At 41.5% G+C, this 15,836-nt stretch overlaps 2 protein-coding genes across 2 annotated transcripts; one reads left to right on the top strand and one right to left on the bottom strand.

Annotated features, from left to right (window-relative positions):
• Nucleotides 1-579: 579 nt before the first annotated feature.
• wbp1 (WW domain binding protein 1) lies at nucleotides 580-12,183 on the bottom strand. Its single transcript, XM_031277708.2, has 4 exons — nucleotides 11,909-12,183; nucleotides 10,935-11,037; nucleotides 10,599-10,766; nucleotides 580-5,387 (listed from the first exon to the last, which is right to left on the bottom strand). The coding sequence occupies exons 1-4, from the start codon at nucleotides 11,969-11,971 to the stop codon at nucleotides 4,852-4,854; spliced, it is 870 nt and encodes a 289-aa protein (XP_031133568.2). The 5' UTR covers nucleotides 11,972-12,183; the 3' UTR covers nucleotides 580-4,851.
• A 541-nt stretch (nucleotides 12,184-12,724) lies between these two features.
• Nucleotides 12,725-15,525, top strand: LOC116034934 (ADP-ribosylation factor-like protein 3). The gene is made up of 6 exons (XM_031277709.2): nucleotides 12,725-12,867; nucleotides 13,635-13,778; nucleotides 13,967-14,083; nucleotides 14,219-14,269; nucleotides 14,489-14,674; nucleotides 15,150-15,525. The coding sequence occupies exons 1-6, from the start codon at nucleotides 12,865-12,867 to the stop codon at nucleotides 15,195-15,197; spliced, it is 549 nt and encodes a 182-aa protein (XP_031133569.1). The 5' UTR covers nucleotides 12,725-12,864; the 3' UTR covers nucleotides 15,198-15,525.
• Nucleotides 15,526-15,836: the final 311 nt, after the last annotated feature.

Raw genomic sequence — 15,836 nt, 5'->3', positions numbered from 1 at the left:
GGTTGAGAACAAAGTACAGTTTACAAGTTGTTGGACAGAAACAATGACACCAATAAGTTCAGAGCGTTCCTGTATCAGCCTAATGTGTCCTGGTCTAATATAAGTCAACTGTGTTCCATGTTGAGGTCTTTCATATGTATAATATACAAATGTTTTGATGGTGTTGTAATAACTGAGGATTAAAAGGGAACAGTCAGTGAAAATTCATCAAGATGGAAAAAGAAGAAAGCTGTTGCTTTAACTGAGAAAAACCAACACGTTGAATTAGTGCAACAATAATGAGGGATGGAAAAGTGACAAACAGATTAAAGATATCAAACATGAATTAATCCAACAAAAACAATATATTCAACTTTTTCCTCCGGCTTAAAACAACCTAATTATGTGGTTTATCCATAAGTCCGGAGTAGGAAGTGTTAGTGGCTCTTTTTTTTCAGGCAGGAAAAAAGCCAAAAAGAGGGGAGGTGAAGGAATATATAAACTAGAATTGCTTTTTAACTCAAGCCCCTCAGCTGACACTGAAGCATACGTTCCCACCACATCACTGCAGTAGCATTACGTTTTTATTTATTTATTTTCTTTTACAAGTTTTCTTAAACAAACATGAACACACACCAACCAAAAGTAGATTACAGTACAGTGCCACAAGTACTCAGAGTTATATTGCTTGTACTGATGCCAACAGACAAATGACAAAGAAAGGGGTTGCAGCATATAACAGTAGGTTTATGTTTTTGCATAGCCTAGATGAGTTAAAGTACAATAGACTACAGAGTTGCATGATGCAGAAATAACACCAGACAACAAGGGGGAAACAATTATCATGAAAGAACTGCTTTGGCTTTACGAGACTGGTGGGTCCAAAAAAAAAAGTGTAAATTTAAAACTCTAGCACTGCTTGTTAAAGATAACCCTGAGAGTGGGAAACAAAATCGTCATGACAACCACACGCACACCGGTGAAAACAGTGACAAACTGTGTAGCATGGAGATGGCAGCGACTTTGGTAGATTATTCTGTCGACACTTCTGCATGAGTGGACATGCCCTCCTGTTTCCAAGGGTCCACACGCAGAGTGCTTGGCTACACTTTCTGTTACCAAGACGGAGCCTGGTGGAGGGTGGAGTCACGGTCCACAAAGAGCCAACGGCCCAAATTAACAACCACACATGCATCTAGTTACATAAGGAAGAATCGTTCTTATTGGGCGGGGAGGTTGGAAGGATGTCGCATCACGCACCTCCGTTGACAAAACAAAAAAAGGCAAAGTTAAAGCCTATGAAACAAACATACGCGGCCATAAACAATCAGCTATTGTTAAATATGAACAAACTCCACCACATTAAAAGAACATCCAAACCCAAACACTGACCATGTTCAGATGGTGGATCTCGGCAACTGTGGCTTTAAATGAACAGCACAGAGGAGACAAATCAGTCAGTGAAATGGATGGATGTTTGTCCATGATTGATGACTGATATAGCCCTTAATCTCGGTAAACGTGAAAAACAGGGAGGCATAGTGGTTTTTTGGCAATGGGAAAACTATGAACCTCCAGTTCACTCATGCACAAAAGATCTCCTATCCTTCCCCTATTATTTTGTCTACATATGTATACAAATAAGCAAAAATGCACCTTAGCAAGAAGGTTAGAAAGCAATCTCTTGTTGGGAGTTCATTTTTTTGTCCTCCAAACACAATAAGACATCAATAAGATGAATCGCAACAAAACCATGGAAAACAAAATAGGTAATATCACAAACTAATTGCAACCACATCCATGAAACAAAAACAGAACGAGCACAAAATCTGGTCTTGACTAATTCCATTACTGCTACGACTAACTAGAAACACAGTATTTGAAAATTCAACACAACCACCCCACAGATACAAAACCAATGCAAGTAAAACTCTACAGAACATGTGACGGTTTAAATCTTGTGGCTTAAAATGTTAGGAAACCACATCCTCTCCTCATAAAGGAAGCACACTCTCTAAACAAGCTCAGATGCTATTTTCTATCGATACAAAAGCACATCCCTGCTCTGAAGCAGTCATGCTAGGAACACAACTATTACCATTCAAAAGAAACTATATCTACTCTAATAAGGCAGTAGCACATCCGTTTCTGCATACAGAGGCCATATTTTATTGTGCAGCTCCATAATCAAGACATTTGCTCTCTAGAGATGCAGCAAGGCAGCTTGAGGTGTGTTGGTCAAAAAATGCCTTATATTACTTCTGCTAATGGGTGTGCAGTCATGCTCACAGTGTAACAGCTCCTCTGAAAAGGTCGTGGTCATGTTAGTTTGGCTTCATATTTAAGCACCTGCTCGACTACGGCAACACAAGGACTGCAAACATCGCAACAGCATGTTTGATTAGGCCTATTTCAATGAACATGAAACTAAATCTTCTTTCAATGTAAGCCTTAGGCAGCCGTGCATTCATTTACTTTCACTCTATATTGATATTATTGGTGCACCGGTCCTCTTGCATTGTTTTCCTACGCTTTAGCCACAGCAGTACTTAGCGTAGCTCAAATGGTAGAAACACAACCACAGCCGGTACAGCGCTCTGGGCTGCTGCTAGTTGGAGAAAACACTTTCATGGGCCACAGAACTGCATGTGTCTTACAATTATATACATTTATGTGCAGAACCCAGTGTCACATCTTGTGAAGAATTTCATCTAAATGATTACATTAATTTTAATGCCTGAAAAAATAGATCTGGCAAGCCTGAAATGTGAGCATTTACTCTCCACTTTGTCAGCTGGCAGTACTTTGTGAGCATGTGTGCTTGTGTGAAGCAGAAAGACCGACCTGAGTCTTTACACTGTGCCCATTTTGACACACAGCATCAGAGCAGACAAATAAAAAAAAGTTGTTGAACATTATTCTAAACAAATTGTCAATAAAACATTTAGTGACTTATCAGTTACTGCTCGTCTTGCACAGACTTTTATCTGGCAACAAATCATAATTTTGTTCTGTGGTGGTTTTCCTATTAACAACCAGTTTGACTGCTATACTTTGAATACACACTGTACAGTATATTGGGCAAGCAACATGCAACACAGAGAAGCATGCAGTTAATCACAATAGATTCTGCAGCTGTGCCAACACTGCAGAGCCTGCATCCATCTCAACTAGCTAAGGCACCCACCCTCTGCTGCCAAAAATACCCAAATACCACTGCAAATCCCTCACACTGCTAAGAGCTACAGAGGCCGCCGACACAACACCAGATAACTAGCTACCAGCACCGCACAACAGCATAGCATGGCTCACACAGACATAACAACACAATGAAACTAGATCTAAAACCAGTCAGTTTCTTCACCCCAACATCTGGGTACACAGTTGTGCAGCCACAGTAGCCCACTATCATTTTGACAAACAGATGAGCAAAGAAAGTAGCACAACTGCTAGAAAATGCCAATGAACTCAAATATAAAAAGAAATTCAAGACTCATGCAAAATACCAGTGCTTTTAATAGTTAATCCACCTCAGTGCTGAGCAAGTGTTACCAGATGCTACAGCACTATACAGATATACAAACACACAACACTCAACCCTTCCCTACTGCACTATAATATCCACACTCTAGCAGCCCCCATCAGGAGCTTTGTTACAGTAATGGTGACACCGGTGGCATTTACTGAAGTGTAGCTGGTTATGAAATGGAAAAAAAGGAAAAGCACATCCTTCGTTATGAACATCCAAACTATATACTTGTGTTTAGAATGAGCAAAAGGCTGCTACTACTCACTCTGACATAACACAGTAAATAAAACACAGAGCCACCAAAAGGCTTTTTATTCATTACAAAATTGGTGGCATAGCCCTCTTGGCTATCTCTATGAATATAATGCAGTCAGACACCGAAGTGGGGAGATAAATCATTCAAAGCTGGTTGCTCCTTACCTACAGTCATGCTAATTGGTGACCACAGAGCTGTGGAGACCACAATATGGATATCAAAAAGGAAAAATGGGCTGGGGGTGTATGATATTTAAAACCCAGAGACAAAACAACAAACTCAACTCTTTCTCGTCTCTCTGCTGTTTGTGGGTGTATAGTCTCCCCCACTCTAGATGTGAAAAGTCCCAAAGACTTCACACCAGATGCTGGTTGCCATGACCTCAGAGCTGACATTAGGCAGCTGTGCCCTAGATTTCACAGCACACACACAAACTCTCACGCACACACAGCTTTGGGGAAAATGAAATGGTGTGTTCTTGTTGATTCATCCAGTTTTCAAGAGGTTTTTTTTTTTTCACTCCACTGCCTCAGAGTCATAGTGGGGATAAGGGAGAAATGTTGTTGACCGTGGTGGTATGCTCTGAGCTGACCATCCCACCGGGGGTAAAATATCAGATGGAGGGATGGCTGGAAATGTTCTGATCAAGGAGCGTGGCGAGGCATAAAAACGGAAACATGACGGCAGTGCTCAAGGAGAGGGCAGAAGCAAGGGAAACAGTCAATTCTGGTTTCAGTCACAATCAATGGCTGCCCTCCCACTACCCAATGACGTTCTCTCATTTAGCACTAAGGGAAAACATACCAAATGGAGCAACGACATGCGTTTGTTGGTTGGTTTCCCCACTAAAGAAATGCAAAGCAAAATAATGTGTCCACACAATGCGTTATTCGTCTCTCCGAATCAGGAGCCATTAAGGATTAGTTATCATCATCATCATCTTTAACATCATGTCTGTGTGTTAGTTCAAAGAATTAAAACACAAACAGTCTCTGTTGTGGTGATGATGATGCAACAGAGATCTTGGGTCACCCTGCGTGAAGCAGAAAGCCACGCTGGCTGGCTGGCTGGTTAGTTATGCTGTGGATCACACCATGTGGTCTCCAGTGCTGGTGCTAGCGGTCTGGCTGGGCAGCTCAGAGGCATGCTCCTTTTGTCTGAAGGTCTGCTGCTGATGCCCCGGGCAGCAGTCCTGACCGCTGACCTTGCACATGCGGTGCTCCTCGTCGCTTTCCTCCTCAAGCTCCGAGCCCTCGTCTACGTCCAGCTGGCAAACACAAACCTCAATCCCTGAGTCGCCGGTGACGTGGCGACGCCGAGTCATGAGCTCCTCATCCTCCTCCTCCTCCTCCTCTTCTGCTGCCATCAGCGCAGCCTCTGCTAGACATTGTGCTGGGACCGACATAGCCACTGCTTCGTGGTTTGATGATGAGCCTGAGGCCTGAGCGTTCACTCTTGGGTCTGCCTCAGGCAGGGGTTGTGGCACCGTGGCGTCTGGCTGGCTCAGTTGTGGAGGGAGTGCTGGAGTACTCTCAGGAGGGTTTTCAGAGTAGGGAGGAGGTGGTGTTGGGGGGTGACCTACCACCTCTTCATAATCAGGAAGCTTGCAGTCGTTCCAGAACCCTGAAAGTCAGCAAATACAAAGGGCTTCAGCTTTCAAAGAATCATCCCCGTAAGGGCAGTCGTACATCCATGTAGAGCTGCAACAATTAATCGTTGAATCAATTAGCCAATCAACAGAACATGAATTGTAAACTATTTTGATAATCAATTGTCATTTTTTGTTAGCTAAAATGCCAAAAAAAAAAAAAAAAAAAAAAAAAAAATCATTGGTTCCAGCTTCTCAAGTGTTAATTTTGCTGCTTAGTCCTCTATGATACTAAAGTATTTCGCTGCTGATTGGACAAAACAAGGAGTTTGAATAGGTCAACTCAAGCTAGGGGAAATTGCATGTTTTACTATTTGCCAACATTTTATGGACCAAACAATGAATTAATTGCAAAAATAATCAACAAACTAGAACTGCAAGCAGTTATGACGGGGCCCAAGCCACCCACGCCAGTTGCCCCCGAGCGCGCGTAAGCGGAACCTGAAGCCGGGCGGCGGGGAGGCAAACGTCGCGAAATATCGAGAGGCGCGACGCCTGCGGTACGTCGCCGTTGGAAACGTAGCGGTCAACAGTTCACCTCCACGCTTATACGGACTACCTTTAAGTATTCTCTACAATAAACAAACTTCTTAACCCCCCTGACCGCAGGGTACAGCAGAGAGAAATGAGAGTGACCGAGAGGGTGGAGGGGGGAGGCAGGTGTGGTGGTTGAAGGAGCAGGGGAGGTGGTCAAGTTGTTGCAAATGGCGTCATAGGCGCCGATTTATGTTTTCCTCCGTGGGTGCTTCGTGGGAAATTAAGCATCAATGCCACCTACATAACCAATCAAACTATGACAGATGCTCCACTTAGCACCAACTGCAATGTTTAATTGCACGGTATCGCCGCCTATGAATGGTGTAGATTTTGGATTGAAAAAGTGAGAAAAAAGAGTTGCATTTGTCCACTGTGAAGGTAGTAGAAACTTTGTCAGGTGGGTTAAGAAGTTTGTTTATTGTAAAAAACCAAAGGAGCACACAAAAGTAAAAACCAAAACCTAACGGTAAGAGGCAAACATCAGTAAATATTGACAAGTGTGAGCTGCAAGGTCTGTGGTACATTTCCATTGCAAATATCCCATTAACATTGAGTAAAAGGGCCAAAACTCGTCTACGTTGATTATTGCGTCCCCTAATGGCCAATCTTCGCCAAATTTGGTACAGAGCCTCAGAACGGCATGCCAAACCAGCACCAGACGTTTCGTGGTGATTGCTTTTACCGTGACAGAGATATCGCATATGCAAATTTCCCATTTAAATGCATTGAGTTATTGGCCAAAACAAATAAACGTTGCTTATAGCGCCCCCTAAAGGCCGATCTTTGCCAAATTTGGTACAGAGCATGATAGTGGCATGATGAACAATGATTCCGAGTTCCTTGCTGATAACATTTAATTTGGCCGAGATATGATATGATATGTTTGTGCTAGCTAGCTATGAAAATGTGTTTGGTCGTCAAATGCGCATACTTTAACGTAGCAAAATTTCTTGAGTAACTTTTGGTCAAGTCCATCTGGAGATGCTACCTACCAGGTTTCGAGCTGATCCGTCGCACGGCCTAGGACGAGTTTGAAAAAGTTGGTTTTGCGCATTGTGCGATATTGCGAAAAAGATTTTAAGCAAAAATGGGCGTGGCCTATATCATGTGATTCAGCTTGATTCAACGAACACGTGGATGTATGGGTTTCTAATGTGGGATGTGTAATGTGGGAGTTAAAGGCAAAAAACCATTATAGCGCCACCTAGTGGTCCACATGTGTAATTTTTGGTAGGTGTGGTCCATGACCCATTGTCTATCTACCCTGTAAATTTAAAGTTGTTCACATTAGTGTAAGTGGTGAATCTAGACTTGGGGTCCCATTGGCCACGCCCACTTTGACCCCTCAGTACGCAACTCTAGACATGGCCTCAGGAGTGTCCCTAGATGGTACCCATCAAATTTTGTAAAAATCAAATGAGCCGTTCATGAGATATAAACTTTTTGTACTTGTAGCGCCCCCTAGTGACCAATTTTCGTAAAACGCGTGGGGGACCTCCAGAGGGTCATGTCAAACAAGAATCTAAAGTTTGGCGTTGATAGCATGTATTTTGGCTGAGATATGGCAAAGTCGGTGTTTTCATAGTTAGCTACACAAATTTGTTTGTGCGTAATATGCGCAATTTTTATCCTATAAAAATTCTTTTCATTAACTTTTTGTCAGGTCGGTCTGGAGATGCTACGGTCCAAGTTTCGTGCAGATCGGTCGCACGGTCTAGGAGGAGTTCGAAAAAGTAGGTTTTTGATAAATCGCGATTTTTCACGCATAAAAGTCTAGGCGGAAATGGGCGTGGCCTATATCACGTGATTCAGTTGGATCCAGGGAACACGTGGATATATGGTTTTTAAATGTGAGGTGTACGGTGTGGGAGTTATAGGGCCAAACGCGTTTTTTCTGCTATAGCGCCACCTAGTGGTGGAAGTGGGTCAATTTTTGCGCCTGAGGTCCTTGCGGAGTTTCGGACCAGTCCTGAAAACAGCAACCCCCCACCATGTACGGTTTAGGCTGTAGTCGGAGTTTTAGGCGGAGAAGAATAATAATGAAGAGGAAAAATCAGTAGAAAAACAATAGGGTTCTACAGCCCTGCTGTATGAACGGCATAGCTTTGCTATTGCCCGTTCTTACAGACTCGGGCTTGGACCCCTAATGAATCCGTAATAATAATGGTTGGTTGCAGCTCTACATCCACACTCCTAACTGTTACATCTGTTGCTAACTATTCAAACAGTGTTATATAGGCAAACCAATTTCACAGATGGTCCCAGAAACACTTGCAACTACAATACTATCACTGCAATCAATTGTCGACCTAAAAACCACCTTTGGTGACTGAAACTTCACTAGTCCCCAGAGCCTCCATGTTATTTTCTCTCCAAGGACTGACAGTAACAACAACCACTGTCAAGTCTCCCTAGGACAGTCCATCAGGTAAATATCTCAAATGCATTTCGTAAATGATGTGGCTTACTTTGCTGGGTACTTTTAATGTAAAAGTGTGTACCTTTCCCTTATGTCAAAAAGCCTATTCTAACCACCACGGAGAGCACTCATTGGGATTCAAAGTCCGATAGCATTTCTAGGATGGTAGCATCTGTTAATGTTGATTAGTGCTGCAACTAATGATTATTTTCATTGTCGATTAATCAGTTGATTATTTTCTTGAATAAGCAATTAGTTTTTTTGTCTATAAAATGTCAGAAAATGGTGAAAAATATAGATCATTGTTTTCCAAAGCCCAAGATTACATCTTCAAATGTCTTGTTTTGTCAACAACTCAAAGATATATAAAAATCGACCCACATGCTTTGGTCTTGTCCCGCTCTGTCGGTGTTCTGGAAATCTATATTTGACTCACCTTCAGCCATCATATCCGTTAACATCCACCCATCAGCCTTGATCGGCCTGTTTGGTGTCCTGCCAACTGACCACCCACGGCCATCCTATCTGGCTGAATATGTTGCTTTTCTTGCGCCATTAGCAAGGTGTGTTACATTACATTACATGCCACTTAGCTGACGCTTTTATCCAAAGCGACTTACAATTGCTATATATGTGCGAGGTTGCACGCCTCTGGAGCAACTAGGGGTTAAATGTCTTGCTCGGGGACACATTGGTTGATGTATCGCAGTGGGAATCGAACCTGGAATCATATATATATATAATATATATATATATATATATATATATATATATATATATATATATATATATATATATATATATATATATATATATATATATATATATATATTCATTTTTACTGTCAGGGGTATAAAGAAACCAGAAAATACTCGAACAGAATAGAATTTTTTCCTTTTCATTAAAAAATGACAAACCGATTTATCAAAATAAAGGGCAATTAATGTAATAGTTGAAAACCAAATTGATTAATCTTTGCAGCTCCCATGTTGATTACACTGCGATTTGTTGATCTTTTCTGCACACACTTTATATTCCTCTATTTCACAAAATAGCACTTCACACCCACATATCATTGATAGACAGACATCAGTAGAAAACTAGAAAATATGTTGTCCCAGAACTCAGCTTGACATGAATGTTGTCTGAGAAGATACATTTCAAATGAAGATAAATGGAACATGTCATTGGATACATCGGGGTAAGAGGTTTAGAGCTGTAATGTTGGAAGGCATGCGTAAGAAAAAAGCTAAAGCGTGCGAGTATTTGGAAAAGGCTTATTACTACGTTCCCAATGATATCCTGCGGGAAGAGCTGCAAGACTCAGTATATGTTACCAGGGTTGTTGTGTAAAGTCAATGTCTGCGTCTGCTCAAAGTTAGAGTTGTGTTCACATTCTTGACATTAAGTCAAGCATGTTCACTGTGGGTCTCGGATTGTTAACAAGCGTGCCCCTTGTCCCACTCCTGTTTGTGATATAAGGCCCTTATAAGGGGGTACAATATCAACTTGCAGTCTAGGTCCGGAGTGACCACTGACATCAGGATGGCATCTTTGCTGTCTGATGCCCTTCTGACAATGTGAGACTATGATCTCCAATATGTCTTCAGGCAATTTGCCACAGAGTATGACAAGATCGGGATGAGATCAGCACCTTAAATTCGAAGGTTATGATCCACTCTCTCTCTCTTGCTCAGTAAAAAGGGTTTGTTTCATTCAGGAGAGGAGAGAAAATCTGCTCCAAGGAAAGTTCATGTATCTTGTGGATGTCATGTCTCTTGTGGATCTGAGTGACAAAGATTGTGAGATTTGCTGCTGTAATGTGGACATTTCATTGTACTTTGGTGGTGGAGAGAGCAAAGTTCAAAGTCCTGACCCCTTAGAATAATACTGTGCATACAAGCTGTGAACATGAAACCTGTAGGATGGACTTAATTTGTCTGATAAGTAGAGGAGTAAAGTTATCTAACACAACCCTGGTATAGAGCTTCAGCAATGCAATGATTTAGGGGAGACCTCAGAGCAGACCCAGCAGAAACTGAATCATCCAGCAGGTCCATGAGCACGTAAGGATTCCATTGGAGGTTGTGGAAAAAGTTGCTTTAGAAAAGATTATCTGGGCTTCTATGCTTACACCATCACAACCCTTGTTTGTAGCACCTAGTCTGTATTGTGTTTAATTCTGGAAGGCATCACTGATGACCCCATAGCAAGCACAAAGACTACTCACTTAGATTGAGCGGTGGAGGGGAAATGAAGGAGCTGGAGGCTCCCTGGTAGGCCATGAGGCTGATCTCACGTTGACGTTGCTCCTGCTGAAGACGCATCTTAACCCTCCGGTGTCGGTAGGCACAGCAGCAGCTAAGCATGATGATCAGGGTCCATACCAACCAGAACCCTATGAGGGAGGACAAACTCAATGTAATCCTAATGAACCAAGACAGGCAACACGAATTCCTGAGGAATTTAAATCTCCAAAATTAGAATTCAATGGACAATAGGGATGCGATTTACCATATGTGAATTAATAATTGGGAAAAGAAAAAAAGAAAACATAGGAACTTACACCAGAGCTCGTAGTAGTAGGTGCAGCACTCTGTCTCTCCGCAGCAGTACCCCATGTCACAGCGGTACTGTTCATTGTTTACCCCAAAACAGAACTCCTTCCCCTTAAATACACACAAGAGGTACACAAGTGAAAGTCAACATCACACAAGATAACAAGAAACTGCATAGCAAGCTCTTGAAAGACTGACCCATTTCTAGGACTTGGTCATTTGTCACTTCAGTGCCACATATGTTTGCACATTTCTGTTCTCATTTTCTGTACTGTGACACTTATATTTATAATATAAAATACAATGAGATTCAGATGGTACCGAGGCAATGCAAGCAGTCACTGCTAAATGTTGCCAGCGGTTACAATTAATTACTACAAAGACAACATTTAAAGTGAATTTAGAGAACAACATGTAGCAATAAAACAACGCTAACGTTACTGCTGCCGAACAAGGTCAGTATGTCCACAAATGTGCAGATAAAATGCTAAATTGCTCAAGTACCATTGTGGGTGTTCATATCGTTATCTTAATTTGACATAAAACAGCAAGTAGCTAGCTAGCTTTATCAGGGAAGGAAACTAGACAAACTGGGACTGACTGTCCTGCCTAATATCAAGAACTCTAGCTAACGTTATAAATAAACAATAGAAACAAGCACGCCAACACCGGGTAACGTTACCAGTTAGCAACGGCTAACCTATTCTTGATACCCTTGGTTCAAACAGTAAAATTGAGGTAATAAAATAAATCAGTGTATCTTCGAGTTATAGCCTAGCTAAATCTTCTGGCAAGTTAACTGTCGAAATATGAATGAAAACTTTGACTAACTGACGTCATCCACAGCATACAATAACGAACCGTGCCCAGTTTCCTTTGTGGAGGAAACAAAAAGGATCGGCAGAAGGCCTTCACCCATCCCAAGAGCAGCGGCCTCGGCTGGAAGAGTCAGCCGGCACCGGGAGCTCTAGCGGTGGCTTACCTGCACCAGACAGGTCCCGGTACAAAGAAGACCTACAATGGATCCCAGTGCTTTCTGCGGCATCTTTCTGGGTCTTCGGCCGTTAACACGACGGGAATCATATAGCAGTCGGTCGAATCGTTGACTTGTTGAGGTGACTGCAGGTGGCAGTTGCTGGTTAACCCTTTAGCCTGTCGCACCCGAACATGTTTTTGTTGTTCCTTGACTAGAAACAGCACCAGTAGTAACATGAAACTGAGTCGGCGATTGAACTGTAGAGGGCGCTGTGTACGCGTGTGTGAAAATCTTTATAATTAAATCGGAAAGAGCGATATACCAACTGTAGTGTTACAGAAGTTTTATATATTTGTTGCGAGTCATGTGTCTTGAAGTAGATCGGGGATAATGCTTCAAAACCGAATTTAAGTTCAATGCAGACGATTAGCCTACTTAAAAACGTTAAGACCATTGTTGCATACATTTATTTTCTCATTCAATAATTTTATTAATCATTATGTATTCGCAAGGTAACGTTATTTCTCACTTTGGGCAGCAATTCTCAACACTCAGACGTTTATGACTTCTTTCTCACTTAAAGCTTTCTCGAATCAACTCTTTGATTAAACAGAATAATAAATAAATAAATAAATACATGTTTGTATTTCATGATATTATAATAATGTTTATTTGAAGCACTTTCCAAAAAATCAATTCAACAAAATAAATATTTATATCAAATAACAAATGCCTAATTAAGTTTCTTCTTTATGTAGGCTATTCATAAAGAAGCCATACAAATATTTGTAGGATCATATTTTGAATGGTGCATTTTTGGTCTCGTGCCGAGAGATGCCCAGCTGTAACCCTGACGTCACGGTTCCCCTGGCAACAGAAGTTAACAGCTGGGAAGCATGGTTAGAAAGATGTTAATCCATTTAGTCTGAGCAAAGGGACACAAGACCAACACCTGAGGAAACATGGTGAGTCATAACGATTCACAGCCGTGGCTGCTTTGGAGTTAGATCATGATGGTTTTAGTTTATATTTTTATTGAATGATAGTAGTTGTTGTTATATGACATAGGCTATGTGTGTTACTGAAAACTGTTAGCTACAGCCAGCTAGCATTACTTGGCAGTGAATGGGGCACCTAAGTAGTTTGAATAGAAAACATACTGCATTAGTTTTGTGTCAATGATAATATGGGTTGTCACTGAAAATAGCAATTGCAAATTGTAATAGTTTTAATTCAAACTAATTTGACACTATAAATAAAACTGCATTAAAATAGTGTTACAAAATCAAGAAAAAGCCAAAGAAAACACTGTCACATGTCAGTGCCCATGATACAGGTCACAAAGTGCAGTGACAGCAGAACACACGGCAAGGTAAATGGCTTGAGCCAAAGCCTTCCTTACCCCCTTTTGGACACAACCCACTCACTGTGCACATGCTTAATCTTGGCCAATGAGAGCTTTTGCTCTGACACGTGTAGGTCACTGCAAGCAGCTAACAGCTAAGTCCTCACACTCTAGGTGGTTCTTGCTGTGGGGTGAGTGTTCAACCTCCTGTACATGCTATGCTGGGTTCCTCTGCCAACCCCTGACGCCATGCTGTCCTCTGATGACTGGTGCTTTACATAATACAGCTTAGGCCATGTAACAATAGTGAGAAAAAGCTTGTAGGTTTGTCTACGTCATCTTTGAACCTGCTGTCCCATTGAAGGCTCTACTCCACTCCACCTGCAGGGCCTGTTGTCCATTCTTCGGCGGCTAAAGCAGTCTCCAGAACAGGAGGTGCGCTTACTGTTGCTCGGCTTGGATAATGCTGGCAAGACCACTCTGCTGAAACAGCTGGCAGCAGAAGATATCAGCCACATCACCCCCACACAAGTACAAATAGGCACACTCGCACACATCTAGTAGCTGAGTCACACACTGTGGAGATGTCATCTTCTCACAGTTGTCACACATTTCCTCACATACATTTCTTCATTTTCCAGTCAAACAGAATTCCAAATCAGGCTCTAATTGACCTGTGGTGAATAAAGCATTAAGCATCCCATGTTATATTTCAACAGGGATTCAATATAAAAAGTGTTCAATCATCTGGGTTCAAGTTGACTGTTTGGGACATTGGAGGTCAGCGCAAGATCCGCCCCTACTGGAGGAATTATTTTGAGGACACAGATGTACTGGTAGGTTCACTTTGATGTACTTAGCCTGATTGTTACTATCGCCAAAATTCAACATCTACAGATAGTTGTCCTCACAATATAGTATTTCATACATGGTATGAACCGTTTTGGTAATATCTATGACTGTTGTTGCAGATCTATGTGATTGACAGCTCAGACAGGAAAAGGTTTGAAGAGACAAGCCTGGTGAGATACAAATGACAGTTTTTTTTTAAAAGAAGTGCAATAATAAGATATTTCTTCTATGATTACTAAGGACGATATTCTCATTGTAGGAGTGCAGACTCAATTTTAACCATATTTCTTAATGGTGTTGGGTGCAATTAAAGCCAAAAAGTCAATATTATTTAGTTTTCTGACTCAGCCAGTACACATGTCACTGACTACGTGTGTCTGTTCCTTCAGGAGCTGGCTGAGTTGCTGGAGGAGGAAAAGCTTGCTGCTGTGCCACTGCTAATCTTTGCCAACAAGCAGGACCTGGTGACAGCCTCCCCAGCATCCGAGCTGGCAGAAAGTCTCAGTCTGCATACTATCCGGGATCGCATGTGGCAGGTCCAGGCCTGCTCAGCTGTCACTGCTGAGGGAGTGCAGGTAAATACAGTACACACTGCAACAGGCAAGGGTTGCGACAGGGTGGGCTGCAGAGTGGCACCAACCGTCTTTGCAGTCAGTTTCAGAACTCACAGAATATTGGCATTGATAACTTTACTTACATTTATATTGTGAAAACATGTCTATTTATCATATACATATACTCTAAATGTTAAAGCTGAGAACAAGAGTTCTCCCTACTCAAACTATAAATACTATTTATAAGATCGCCCAGATTAAAGGTCCGAAGTTAAGCATGTTTCTAATGACCAAAGAGGCTTTGCTGTTGTGTCTTCACCATATGTATTCAAATGGTTCAACCTATAACAATGTCATCACCAGCCACAGTAATATTTTTAAAAGGATGATGTCATATTGCCCTGGACATCAGCAGTAAACTCTGGCTTGTAAACCCACTTTTAAGCTGTGGCTCACTAATTTTCACAGCACAAACAAACTGTCTGCTTCTTTCCAGGATGGCATGACCTGGGTTTGCAGAAATATAACGTTTCGGAAGAAATAATTCAGGAAGCAAAAGATCCGTGAAGAATTGCAGTTGCACTTTACATTTGACCTACACAGTCATCATTTTATGTGTTGTTTTTTTATGAAACTTTCTCTTTTGTCATTCTGTCTTCACTTGGCAGTATAAAAACTAAGTAGGCCTAGACGTTGCCTGTACAGTGATGTTCTTCTTAACCCTGTCAATGCCTATTATTTAATGTATATACTGTATATATTAGGTTGTTTTAATTAAATTGCTAGTTCTGCACACAATTATTTTTGTAATGTGCTCCTTTTAATGCAATGGTATGTAGGCATTCACTGTCTGAATAAAATTCAGTATTATTCAGTTTTCTGTGTGGTGGATTCATGACTGATAGGTGTTGTAAGCCTGTGTCTCTCTCTACCTAAAGCTAGAGGGCGGCCTTGCGCTAATGTTGTCTCTCACAGCCTAATGCCCAATTATTAAATCCCCTACTTCCCATGAATGAGGTGGCATCCTGTGCCATATTTGGTTTGTTTGTTTCATAATCACCAATATTTTCTTTAATCCATATATTTGTATGCTCTATTGCCAACCACAAAGTCTAGGTTTGAAATATGAGGCCATAAACAAGGCAGGAATTGATCAGCAGTAATTCATTTAGTGATGCTTTGA

This window comes from Sander lucioperca, chromosome 1 (assembly GCF_008315115.2).
Source record: "Sander lucioperca isolate FBNREF2018 chromosome 1, SLUC_FBN_1.2, whole genome shotgun sequence".
Taxonomy (NCBI): domain Eukaryota; kingdom Metazoa; phylum Chordata; class Actinopteri; order Perciformes; family Percidae; genus Sander; species Sander lucioperca.
Note: the sequence above shows the minus strand (reverse complement) of the source record. Positions and strands in the feature narration are given on the sequence as shown.